This window comes from Nyctibius grandis, chromosome 5 (genome assembly GCF_013368605.1).
Source record: "Nyctibius grandis isolate bNycGra1 chromosome 5, bNycGra1.pri, whole genome shotgun sequence".
Lineage (NCBI taxonomy): Eukaryota > Metazoa > Chordata > Aves > Nyctibiiformes > Nyctibiidae > Nyctibius > Nyctibius grandis.
The window spans coordinates 83,214,910-83,228,464 of NC_090662.1; the positions used below are offsets into that span (position 1 = coordinate 83,214,910).

Genomic DNA, 13,555 nt, shown 5'->3' on the forward strand with positions numbered 1-13,555 from the left:
AGGAAGCCATGAGAGCAATTTGGAAGGTTTTTCTGAGGAGAAGGAGGAGACCTGAGGGCCTCAGGCTGGTGCTGTTCGTAGAAAGTGCCTAAGACTAAAACACCCAAACGTGGATTTCTGTATCCTTGCCTCTGGCATGGTTGGCTGCGGTCTTTTGGGTGGCCCCCACAGCACAACAGTGTCTGGGCACGACACGAAGGACAAGGGAGGTAAGTCAGCACCAGCATGGTGGCCACAAGCAAAAAGGAAGCTGGAAAAAGGCAGAGCAGACTCACCTGTGGGCTGGCAGGCTCCTGCAGCTTGCTTGGCCAGGGCGGGGCTGTGGGAGGGATGTGGCCAGGCAGGGCTGTGATGGAGGGTGAGGAGGAAGGGGATGTGCTGTGGGCAGCGGGGCTGGGAATGGCAATGGGGGGTGGTTGAGGTGCTGGTGAGGAGCGTCAGTTCATGCTACCTGCCCTCTGAAGTTGCCTTTGGCTGGAGAGGTGCTGAGGTGGGCACCCGCATGGCAGCAGGGGCCCCGCCGCCATCTTCCCCCCATAGAGGACAGCAGTTTGCCAGTTCCTCCTCGAGCTCCTCCTCCTGCTCAGCTTTCTCTAAACTGTGGAAAATGGGGCCAGGCTGGCCCTCCCTCCTCCTGCTGCCGGAGCCACACAGGCCCCAGAGACCACGGGCATGTGCCTGGGCAGTGCCTCGCCACCGCGGCCGGTCTGGGGGCAGCAGCTGAGGTGATGGTGCCGCAATGGAAGAACCTTCCAGAAGGCTCTGTGCGGCCGGGGGCTGTGTCCCCCCTTCTGGGCAGTGCCGGGGGAAAAGAGTGGATTTGGGGTGGGCTGTGCCTTGTTCCCCCTATTTCTGAGCTGGGTAGGAATAACCCATCACTGGGAGAGGCATCTTGTGCTCCTGTGGGCCTGCGTCCCTCCCTCCTCCTCCCTCCCCAGCCCTTTGCTCGGGTGGCCTGGAGCAGCGCAACTGCAGCTCTGTTGGCAAGAGCCGTCCCAGTGTGTTATGTTAACATGGCCTGCAGACCTTTTCTCCAGGCCTTTCCTACCCGCTACGTCATGGGCACATCAGTTTTCACCTTCCAGTACTACAGGATATGATCTAAACTGCAGGCAGGCCCAGACCTTTTGGGCAGGGGACTCTTGCAGCAGTCCCTTTATGGACAAGGTGCTCAGTGGAGCGACCCATCGGGATGTCGCTTTATGGCCACTTCATTGTGAGTACCGAGGGATCCTACAGCAGTGCTGGAGCAAGTTGTGCTCCTGGCTTCATCCATCCACCCTCCGATGTGATCCTTCCATCCCTCCCTTCCCACATGATTCCTGAGTTAGGTCAGCAAGAGCCCACTCAGTCCACTACTCTCTGGCTGTTTCTGACGCTGGGAATTGCTGTTGCCAGCTGCTCCCTGTAGACATGAAATGGTGCAGAAAGAACTCACTATTAGCAGAGCTGAGCCAAGTCAGGAATAAAAACTAGAGTGAGCAGCTCTGAAGCTGAGGACAAGGGCACCAGCTGAGTCTGCATAAACTACATGGCCTCCTTCTGCTGGGGAAGAAGTGAGGAGCAGAGCTGTTTATGTACTGGGGTTGGCACCTAGGAGTTGACATGAAAGGCTTGTTCCACGCTGGACACAGGGAGTTCTGGGTTAGCTCTTGTGCCATTTTAGGAGTGGGGCTGCTATGACTTCAGCTGGGTCATCACCCAAATGAGAGCTTAGAATGGTCCCTGGGAAATTTTAACACCCAGGTGAAAGCTAAGGCTCACAACTAGGGATTAGACTTGAACTGCAAATCTATGGTTTTGGTCCATTTCCAGTAACCCCAACCAGTCCCGTAAGTCCAGAAGGATACGAAACAGCGAGGGACATAAAGCTTCATGGTGAGTCTGAAACTGAGCTCTGACTTGCTTTCTTAACCTTGTCGCTTTGCAAGGCTGCTGCTAACAGCCAGGTCGCCAGCTGGTGCCAGCTTGTTTCTTTTTCTCTTGAACTCCTGCTGCAGGCTTGTGAGCAGAAGTTTGTCTGTGCTGCCGGCACTAAAAAGCGCGTTGCTGTGCCTGGCTCACCCGCTTCTGGCAGTGGCTCAGGTGCTCCATAGCACACAGCATGGCACGTTCTGCCTTGCCACGGACTCATTAAGGTAAAGGTGCAATTGCTTTTATCATAAAAGGAGACAGATCTCTTCTCTGGTGGCACATTAGCCTTGTGAGTAGTACTAAATACTTTTACTTGTCAGTCCATCAATCCATATTGTATCTGTACATATTGAAAATGGAAGTTTACCTGCTGTTTTTCAAAACCAGCCAAACAATACAGTGCACCAAGTCTAATGCTGGGTTTTCCACGAAACAGCTCTCTTGTGCATAAGAGTAGTGTGGAGAGATCCCAAGGAGTGAAGGTGAGGAAGTGCTAATTCTTTGTGATTTCAGGTGAGGATGAACAAATAAGGATCTGTTTCCTTGCCCTGCACCTCAGGGGTGGTCTGATAGAAACCTCAAGTCTAGTATTTCTTCTTAGTCCTGGTAGAAGTCTTAATTCCTCAGGGAGGGGAGAGCTGAGTGGCACAGCACTGAGCTCTGGGCTACAGTCCCCTCCTTGGTGGCTGGATATCTTTGATATTGAGCCATCACTACACTTGCTTTTAGGGTCTGGCAGCCGTCAGCAGGCTTCAGACTCTGTTTAGTGGCAATTCGTATATGTACACTTGGTCTTTTCCTGCTGCCAGGGTTGGCTCAGGGGTTAGTGCTCGCATGCGCTGTTCTGGTGCACCACTGCGCTGTCTCTGAGCTTGCTCAGCAAGCAACATACATTGTGGCTGTAGCTAAGAGCACTGGTAACAGCTTCTCTGTTATGAATTCATACGCCACCATTCTCAAATAGCAGTGTCACTGGGTGCAAGCTAATCCTGTCAAAGGGTTACTGTCTGAGAAAGTAACAGCTCTTGCTAGTGTTTTTTACAAAAGATGAAGCTGCTGAGCAAGCTCACTTAAGTGAAGTTGAGCATGCCTAGTTTTTTGGAAGCTGTTACAGCTCCGTCTTAATTCATTCAACAAATTTCATGCTCTACCTGAGTGTAATAGCATTACTGACCATTTTCCACTAATCTTAGACTGCTGCTTATTGTATTTAGTGACACTGAAACTGAATTGAAATTCAGTGATGTCGCCATGACTGGCTATGTCAATTTTTGTCTGTGGCTGTTACTTATGTACCTCATGCCTTCTCTCTGCTGCAAAGAACAGACAAAGTCTGTATTTTTTTTTTTTTCTGGATAACTTCAGTGAGATGCCGTCACATCTATGGCCAAATTCTGTACAGTGATTTGGGAATCAACAGCTATAAAACTGCCATATCATTTCTCCCCACAATCTGTCAGAAACTTGCTGATATCCTCTGACTCTTTGCTGTGGTTTGCTTTGAATTCTTCTTACCCCATGGAGTGTCTGTCCAGCACTGCATCAGAGCTATGCAAGTGGGTATTTTCACTTTTCTTTCTTTTATTTCAGGAGAAAACTTGGTTCTAAAAACCACATAAGTAAAATTCGATATTGCAGAGTTCACTCTGGAGAGGTGAAGTTGTGATTAAGTACAAAAGATGCAGTTAAGAGACAGGTGCCATAAAGTGTCTTCTATCTCTAGCTGCAGTATCTTATAGCTTGGTCTAATATACCCATTACAGTTACAATATTTACTCTCACCTCACCTCAAATATTCCCACATGCTTGGTCTGCCATTCTTCTCTAGGGTCAGAGGGAGGAGCTCTAAAGCTGTTGCTGAAATGCTAAATACTCATTCCCCTAAATACTAGGGGACTTTGCTGGTGGCCTAATCCCTGTTTGGCACCGTTCTGCTCTTCCATGCCTAAGAGACTGATTTTTTACAAGGGCGTGTCGTGATAGGACAAGGGGTAACGGTTTTAGACTGAAAGAGGGTAGATTTAGATTAGATATTAGGAAGAAATTCTTTACTATGTGGGGGTGGTGACACACTGGAACAGGTTACCCAGGGAAGTTGTGGATGCCCCCTCCCTGGCAGTGTTCAATGCCAGGTTGGATGGGGCTTTGAGCAACCTGATCTAGTGGAAGGTGTCCCTGCCCATGGCAGGGGACTTGGAACCAGATGATCTTTAAGGTCCCTTCCAACCCAAACCATTCTATGATTAGTCACCCACTGAATCTTGGCGTTGTCAAACCTTACCTCTTCTACTCTTGTCGGCAATGTAAATCTGGAGAAAATGGCGATCTTCCGCTGTTTTCTGGTGGGTCCCAAAAATACATCTATCAGGCTGCTTGTGATCAGTGATATTGTTCAAGACCCCTAGCAGCTGCCTGGGTATGCAGCAGCACTTTGCTGGACCTTTTTCCTCTATGTTTTTGTTACTGCATTTGTGGCAAACTTACACACCCCCTCCAGTGTTTTTCTGTTTGTACGTCCACATGCTTACTTGAAGGGACATCACTAAACTCATCAGTACTCGGGATAATTCTCCTAAAGACAACTGGGAGTGGTGCAATCACTTCTTCCAAGGCTGATCAGAGCTATGTTGCCATGTTTCTACTTGATGTACCATAAACGTAGCTTTTGAATAGTTTAATGGCATAAGGTGGTTGAAGTTGCACTAAAATCACGCAACAAAGACAAGGAATGAAAGACAAAGAAAGAAGGGAAGGTGTACCACGGTGTACTTTCATTTAGCCTGTGAAGCTAGATTGGGATGTTGATGACATACTCTGGCCAATCTCAGCTGTACCAGATTCTCCAGCCCAGCCCCAGTCTCGATGCCTCTAGCACTGGGTCCCAAGCTCAGAGCTGCAACCCTCTCCTTTGCTTCCCCAGCAGTGCCTTCCTTAAATCCAGAAGGCTGTTTTTAATGCACAGAACTGCAGGAATGATTGTTGAATTGGCCATGAGAGGGCATAGCTATTGCTTTCAAATGTTGGCTGTGAAAGGGACCATCCAAAGCATCTCGCTTGGTTTAAGATAGAAACCCGTCTCCAACCAGTCTCTCTTGTAAATCTGCAATTAAGCATGTTCTGAGGGACATCAAAGAATTACATTCTCAATCCGCTCTAGTTAATAATAGAGGTAGATATAGGTTGTGTTTCTCTTCCCGGTACCTTCTTCAGGGATGAGTGAGAGAGCCACCTTGTGTTTTCTATCACTGCTGGGTGAGACTGAGCTAATGTGGGGACCAAGAAGCCAACACAAGGAACACACAACAAGGGAGGACTTTGAGGACAGAGAATCCACCTCATTTCCTCTGAACACAGAGCCACTAAGTTTGGCTCCTCTTCCCAACAACACGGGGATGCACACCACGTGCAAGTAGGCTCTCAGGACAGGCGCCGGTTATTTTCCTTTTAAGACTGGTTCAAAATTGCTCTCAGGACTGGAAGGAGGAGTTTCTCCTTCTTTTCTCCCTTTTTCCCAGGGGTCCTCTTGTTTGGGAGTATTGTGAATTGATCACATATTCAAATTCTAAATTGACTCTTATTCCTGTTTTCTACAGCCTCAGCAGCTGCCTGCTCAGCAGTTCAGCTTCTCTCCTGCCCACAGCCTAGGAGCGGGGTTTGTTGCTTCCCTGCACTCCACAGGCAGGCCAGCTTAGGAGAGAGCAGCCTGGTTGTCAAGGCAACGAGTGTATTCAACAGCAACGCTGAGCTCTGGCAGCCAAAGTCACAGGCACCCAGGTGATCACCCTTGCTGGTCCCTTTGGGCAGGCGATCAGTGAGTGCCTGGGTATTGGGGATCATAGGGCTTCTCTTCTGCAGTTTTATTCTTGCAGCCTTTTAGGCAAAATGGAATCCTTAGTCTGTGTCTCTGTTTCTGTAACCTGCTGTTCTCCCTCTTTTCCCATTTTGCTCAGCAGGGGTATTTCCACACAGCTAGATGATCCCTTTGCACCTTCTTTCCTATAAATTTCTGCTTATTTGCAGGTCTGTCTAACTTCCTAGGCTAAATCTGCTGATTGCCTAGGCATAAGCTGTATCAATTAAATCACAGAAGGAAAACAAAAGAAAGTCTGTATTCACGTCCTTAGTTTATATTCTGTTTTGCAAACAGCATTTGCACTTCTGCAATATACAGAACCACGGTTTTCCTGTAAACATCTGATCCCCTCTGGCTACGACACTTGTTTATGATGGTTATACCGAGGTTTATGCCTGGAGGTTTGAGACCTCCTACAGAAGACATAATCTGAGAATTATACGGTTCTAATGTAATTACATAAAAGCAATTCTAATTGCTTTCAGCGTGAACTGAGAACGTAACGTTTCATTCTCTGACGTTGCTGAATGCGTGCTTTTAAAGAATTTCTGCAGGTTATTTCTTGCCATTTATTACCACTACTTGAACTGTCACTCAGATCTGATGATGTTCTATAACAGTATCACTCAACAGTGTACATTCTGTCCTATTAGGAATGATTTGCCAGGTTTCGGGAGCTTCTGAGTACCTGCTGTTACAATTTCAAAAGTAGAGGATTGCAGCAATTGGTGATGCTTGTAAGTTGGCTTCATGTAAGTTGGCTTCATGTACAGTTCATGTTGGTCCATCACCCAATCATCCAATTGTCATCCAGTTTTGGTTGTTCCCATTTTTTGCGGTCTGTGGTTTGGCTACCAGGGAAAATACCAGTGAAGTACCTTTACCGTTACGTAGGGGAGGAAACCCCTTTGCTCACTACAGGGTGCTGCAGTACCCCTTAGGGGCACCAAGAGTAGATGTGAGCACGTGCTGATCCAGCAGCATCAGGTTGGTTGAAGTCCTTGCACGGCGGAGTTACAAGATCTTCCATGTCTGTTCCCTTGGTACTACGTTTTATCCTTTTTGTGCTTGGAACAAGGGAAACTTGCTGTCATTTAGATGTCAGCCTTTACCTTATGCAGTAAGGACTGTCTGTACATTGTACAGGTTTTGTTTGGATTGGGGTTTTTGGTTTTGTTTTTTTTTTTCTGTTTTGCATATTTCCAGCACTTCATTGGTTAGCTACGCTTTTTAAATTTAGCAAGCAAGGTCGTGAAAATGATATGCAGTGTTTTACAAATCATATATTGTCATAAAATAAACATTAGAAGGTTTCTTGCTCTGTTGGAGAAATTCTTGTGGCATGTGTCTAACCAGTCCTTGTCATGCTCTCAGAGGGTCTCAGCATCTGCCTGTTTCTGCATTGGTATGAGAAGGAAAAGCATTACCTTCCTTTCCTTGGAGTATTGAACACATTGTGGAAGAACAGCGGCAGACATGTCCACATCAGCAGAAGGACCAGTGACAGGGTCCAGGACTAGGAACAGTGTCCCCAGTGACATCTTCTTCTTGTCACTGGGGATCCTGTCAATGGATAAGGCAGGGTCATTCATCTAACCCTAATGCATATTACACAAGCAGATAAGTAACTGCAGGCCTCACTGCCTGTAAGGGGAACACAGATGCCTATAGCATGGACTGTTGAAGTTAAGTGAGATAAAGCCAGCTGTGGCTTCTAGAAAACCTGGGCAGAGCCAATGCAGGGATAGACTTGAGGAGAGGAGTAAAGTACATGGGTTGACCAGCTGGAAAGCATCTTGGCAGAAAATGACCTGATGGTCCTGTGGACAAGAAGTTGACCAGGAGCCAGCAGTGTGCCCTTGTGGCAAAGGCGGCCAACAGCCTGCTGGGCCGTGTTCTGTAGAGCATTGCCTGCAAGGTCAAGGGAAGCAATCCTTGCTGCTACTCAGCACTGCTGAGACACACCTGGAGTGCTGGTTCTGGGCTCCCCAGTAAAAGTGAGGCATGGGCATAGTGGAGCAAGTCCAGCGAAGGGCCATGAAGATGAGAAAGGAACTGGATCATGTGCCATAGGAAGAGAGGCTGAGAGAGCTCTGATCATTTTTCTTGGAGAAGAGCAGGCTTGGGGAGTGTCTTGTCAAAGTGTGTGAATACCTGATTGGAGATGGGTGGGGTAAGGAAGATAAGCCAGACTCTCCTCTGTGGAATCCAGTGATGGGATGAGACACAATGGGCACAAACTGGAATATGGGAAATGAGGATGAGAGAAATGGTGGTGAAACACTGGAACAGGTTGTGCAGAGAGGTTGTGGAGTCTCTGTCCTTGGACAAGGTCAAAAGCCAAGAGGATATGGTCCTGAGCAACCTGCTCTAGGTGACTCTGCTTTGAGCAGGGGCGTTGGTCAAACGATCTCCAGAGGTGCCTTCCAATCCCAGCCCTTCTGTGATTCTGTGACTAGATGGGACCTGACCTGAGGCGTGGAGAGCTCTGTCGATGAAAGGGCTGGGAACAGCTTAAGGTGCTTTCCAAAGAGCTTCCCCAGTGTTGGCATCTTCTGAGTCCGTCTGTGGTGCTGCAGTGCTTGGAAGGACTTGGGGAGGGGAGAGGGGTCTGGGAAGCTACAGAGCAGTAGGCCTGAGATTTGTGTCAGGCAACTGAGTAGGAACTGAACTAACCCCTAAACTTAGTGGCTGTATGGATAAGGGTGGTATTTTATGAACGGGTCAGCGTGTCTTCTGTAAGGGAAGGTCAGCTGCCATCAAGCACAGGGACAAGGGGGAACTCGATCCTAAATTGAGGGACACCTGAATTTGGCAAGTCATTCAATGAAGTATCTGGCATAAGGGTGCATATTCCCAAATGGATGAGCAAATTAATTGGTCGAGTGTGTGTTCAAAGGAGCATTCAGAACTGAAGTCTTGGGGTGGGAGGAGGCAGCTCTTTGAAACTCTCAGCTCAGTTCTCATGGCAGTCACCCAAGCAGTGTGAGCACTGGGAATCCTTAGCAAAGGAGTAGAAACACAGCAACTGGTTTCCTGCCACAGTAGAAAGGTTAAAGTCTAGTGACAAACATTTTCCTTTTCCTTCTTTTTTTTTTTCTTTTTTCTCCACATTAATTTCTAATTAGATGGGTTCTTCACAGCACAGCCTCATGACCCATCAGCTGCATGTCCCATCCTTTAGCCAATGTATTGGCTGAATGTATGGTGTCACATGCTCCCTGATTTGCATGTCATCTCCATGTGTTTAGACTCCACCTTTCCCCTTTTCTTTTCAGAAAAAGGAAGTGCCAGACCATAGAGTTCTAGGTGCTCTCAGAGACACCGACCTCTTGAAAATCTTGTCCAGACAAGCAGTGACTTCTGTGGTCTCTTGAAAGCAGGGACAGGTGAGTAGTATTTGCAGTTTGTGTGAGTGGGACTTGCAGTTTCAGGGGAAGGAAGAGAGCCATATTTCCCATTTCTGTTACGTGGAAGAATGAACTCTGTCCCCTCAAGCCTGTCCCTGCTTTCTCTTCTACAGTTTACCAGGCTAAAAACGATTTACAGGATTCAACCGTCTGTGGTGTGTAGGGAGGGGGAAATAGGTATGTAAAAAGCAGAGGGGTGTTTTTTTTTTTTTTTCTGCCTGTAACACTCACAGCAGAAGCTGGCATTTCTGTGCAGGAGAAGAAAATGTTCTGGGAATCCAGAGCTGATGATTTGTGTATCAGCTGCCTCTCCTCTGTCCCCAAAGCCCTAGTGCCTAGTGGAGAGCAGTTGGCTCTGTGCTGTTGGATTTGGAATCCTCTCAGTGTGGCTGACAAGTCATTTTCTGGCTACATGGAGAGTTTAGTATGTGACCCAGTTGCAGTAACCAGGGGTGAATGACAAATGGGATTGTTCCAGCTGGGTTCTCTGTCCTGTTCCCTGTTTGTTACAGCTGTTTGATGAAAGCTTTGCTGATTTCCTGAAGCGCTCTATTCTGGAGCATGGGGATTTGCATTTGGAGATGGAGCAGAGGGAGGCAGGAGAAATGCCACCCTCCTCCTCCTCGCTCATTCCCCCTCAGTAGTGTATTGACCTGAAGGCCCTGTGACAACACGGAGAAGCCAGGAGACTGTTTCAGAAGTGACCAAAAGGCATAATTTAAACATGCTGCCCTGAGGTGAAGGAAGGAGAGTTCTGTTCTGCCGTGGCACTGTCCCAAGGCTCGTGCTCTGCTGCCTTGCCTGTCAGTGTCTTTTTCTTCTTTCCTCCCCTTCAGATCACAACGGTTGTCTTGGGAGAGCAGGCTCTGACGGGAGCGAGACTGCTCAGGATGTCCAACTGCCTGCCAAAACTGACCGCGGTGGTGCTGAGCCACAGGCTTAGGGCTCTGTTTATCCTCACCATTTCATTTGTATTCTTTGCCTCTGTCATGTTCCACTGGAGAACTGGGGAGGATGCTGAGGGCCAGCTCTACAGCTTGCCTACGCAAAGCAGGCATGAACAGTTGTTGCCTTGCCTTCCCCATCCCACTGCCAGTGGTCCCCCTCCTCCACCGGGGGATGTGTTTTTTGTGGAGACCTCAGAGCGAACTAACCCAAGTTACCTGTTCACGTGCTCTGTGGAGTCAGCGGCCAGGACACACCCTGGGACAAGGGTCGTGGTGCTCATGAAAGGTTTGGCAAACGGGAATGCCTCATTACCCAACCACTGGGCATTCTCATTGCTGAGCTGCTTCCCCAACGTGGAAATCCAGCCCCTGGACTTGCCGGAGCTTTTCTCAGGGACGCCTCTGGCAAAGTGGTACTTGCAGTCTGAGCATCAGAAGGAACCTTATTACTTACCCGTCCTGTCTGATGCCTGCAGAATTACAATCATGTGGAAATTTGGTGGCACCTACCTGGACACAGACTTCATTGTGCTTAGGAACTTGAAGAACCTCACCAATGCTCTTGGTATTGAGTCTCGGAATCTACTGAACGGGGCCTTTCTATCCTTCAAACCCAGGCATGAGTTCATGGAGCTTTGCATGCAGGACTTTGTGGATAACTACAATGGCTGGATCTGGGCGCACCAGGGCCCAGGACTCTTAACGCGTGTCTTCAAGAAGTGGTGCTCCGTCAGGAATATCCAGAACAACATGAGCTGCAAAGGTGTGAGTGCTCTTTCCCCAGAAGCCTTTTATCCTATTCACTGGAGGCACTGGAAGAAGTTATTTGAAGCAGTCAGTTCCTTGGAGCTTCACAAGCTCCTTAAGAACACCTATGCGGTGCATGTATGGAACAAACTGAGCCATGGGACAAGGCTAGAGATCACGTCCCAGGCTTTGCTGGCTCAGCTGTATTCTCAGTTCTGCCCTGCCACATATGTGAAGATGAAGAAGGACTCTGAAGGGTAGCCAAGGCCTGTGATGTGACCTGTGGGCCTTGGCTGCAGGGAAGTTCCCCATCCTGAGGGAAACGGAGTGCCTTTTACCTTCCACAGAGCTGGTTTCTAGCCCACGGAGCAGGAATTCTGTGTGACTGCTCAGTGATTTTGTACCATTTCCGATATCTGCCTCAGATCCTACGTGCTTCAAATGTACAACAGAACCTGGGTTTGGACTCTCTTGTTGTCCTTCAGTAGCCCTTGATGCTTCAGGGAAGGGTGAACTTGTTCATTGGTGCCTGTCAGTTTCTCTTCTATTGCTGTTCTCTCAATAGTATCAGGCCTGAAATGCCTCTCGTGTAGTTCCAACAGCTGTAGGAACCCTTGGCTTGCTCTCTGTAACGTTTCAAAGTACGTAAATAAATGCCAGCCAGTGCTGTAGGACACGGTTTAGAGGAGCTTAGGACTAAATTCCCTGGGTGGTAAAGATTCTTATGGCTGGTGAAGTATATGGGGAGTACATGAAAATTGCTTTAAGAAATGGAAAATATTTGAAATCCCTGCTCAGCTCAGTGTGAAGTTTTTCTTGTTTTTCAAAGGTACTTTATTTCAAATGATCTTGTCTCCTGTTTTACCTTCCACAGCGACAGGCCAACTTTTCTGTTCCCCTTCAGGAAAACAAATAGCCAGAAGCAATTCTTTTACTAGCATGGGGAAATGGGACAAGTATTGAGAACAATACTCTCCTGCCAAGTCACTGCTTGGAAGTAGAAGGGTCTTTGTCTAAATTGCGTGTCTGCAACACCCAAGTAACATATTTAAGATAGCCCTGGTGGTAAAACAGTTGGTAGGCTGTCAGTGATTAGAGGGTGTTTCCTTGTGGTTTATTTGCCTCTTACTGTTACAGAGGTAAAATAATAAGCCACCTGTAGTAATGCAACTCACATTTAATTTACACAAACCCTTTTTCATCTTGTCTAGAATCATACATTTTATGACTAAACCATTCACTCCGGTAGGTACTTGGTTGTGAGTTCTGAGAAATGGTCCTGTCCTCTTTGTGAGGAGCATGGCTGTACACCTTTTCTTAATCTTCTGTATTTGCTTGACATGGAAGGGTTCTTCTGTAGAAGGATTTCCATGAAATGCTAGGATTAGTCTGGGAAAGACCAGGCTGCACAAAGATGCAGGATGCCCAAACCTGCAGCTTATCATGCATTTCTTCTAAGTCTCATTTCAGACTGGATACCAGTAGTACCATAGTGAAATACTGACATCTTTATATGGTAACTTGCCATGGTTCTGATACGGAAAAAAAGATTAGTCACTAATAGTATGATACGTTGATGTATAGCTGAATTTCTTTTTGTCTGCCATTGTTGTGTACTTGCCGTTTCTTCACTACATAGAAATCCCACTGCCCTTACCAGCTACACACATGGGCAGCTCTGCTCCCAAAGGGAATGCAGGTATTGCCAGCCTGGTGGGACTAACATCAGAACATGGGTGTGTCTCAGTGGTGAATGTAAACTACTCTTTTTTCTGCCAAAAAAAAAAAACCCTCTCAGAAATCAATTTGTGTTTTATTGTACAATTGACAGACTTCTGGAGGGCATCATCAGTGGGAATGTTTCCTGATTAAAAGATTCCCATCAGAAGCATATGAACATAACAGACATGTTTTGGCTAAGTTAATCATTTTAGCCAGGTGAGTTTCTTAATGAAGTTCACAGCACAGCTGCATCACCCAGGTCCCCTCCCTGTACTAGACACAAAGCCTTCCTGCTGGGGGCTGCTTGCATCTGCTTCTTTCTTTCCTGTGTTCAGCAGCTCACTGCCCATGCTACTCCTTCACAACAAGCTGTGCAACTGATTGGTGGTATTAGTATGCAACAGGATAAACCTCCACTATCTTTATGTTGGATTTTCATCAACAGAAAAACACAATGGAAGGAAATGTCTTCTCAGGCTGTAAAAGAATCCCAGTATAACCTCTGTGTGAGGTTGCTGTTAGATTGCAGTGTCCAGCTGTGCAACTGGTAGCTCTTTTTTCAAGAGGGAAAAATAAAAAAGCAGCACATCTGCATGTGGTCAGCAAACCTGTGTCAGCTTGGCTGTATCGGGAACCAGGGTTATAAGGGGAGGGAGAGGTAGAAGACACAGGAAGCCATGAGAGCAATTTGGAAGGATTTTCTGAGGAGAAGGAGGAGACCTGAGGGCCTCAGGCTGGTGCTGTTCGTAGAAAGTGCCTAAGACTAAAACACCCAAACGTGGATTTCTGTATCCTTGCCTCTGGCATGGTTGGCTGCGGTCTTTTGGGTGGCCCCCACAGCACAACAGTGTCTGGGCACGACACGAAGGACAAGGGAGGTAAGTCAGCACCAGCATGGTGGCCACAAGCAAAAAGGAAGCAGGAAAAAGGCAGAGCAGACTCACCTGTGGGCTGGCAGGCTC

General features: G+C 47.6%; 2 protein-coding genes across 2 annotated transcripts in view; both read left to right on the forward strand.

Annotated features, from left to right (window-relative positions):
- The window catches only part of LOC137663691 (lactosylceramide 4-alpha-galactosyltransferase-like), a 76,361-nt gene that overhangs the window by 27,874 nt on the left and 34,932 nt on the right, over positions 1-13,555 (forward strand). The window lies entirely within an intron of this gene.
- Positions 9,023-13,523, forward strand: LOC137664324 (lactosylceramide 4-alpha-galactosyltransferase-like). Its single transcript, XM_068402243.1, has 2 exons — positions 9,023-9,156; positions 10,014-13,523. The coding sequence occupies exon 2, from the start codon at positions 10,068-10,070 to the stop codon at positions 11,130-11,132; it is 1,065 nt and encodes a 354-aa protein (XP_068258344.1). The 5' UTR covers positions 9,023-9,156; positions 10,014-10,067; the 3' UTR covers positions 11,133-13,523.

Coding starts and splice junctions, on each gene's coding strand:
- LOC137664324 (XM_068402243.1), top strand. CDS start 10,068: ATGTCCAACTGCCTGCCAAAACTGACCGCGGTGGTGCTGAGCCACAGG.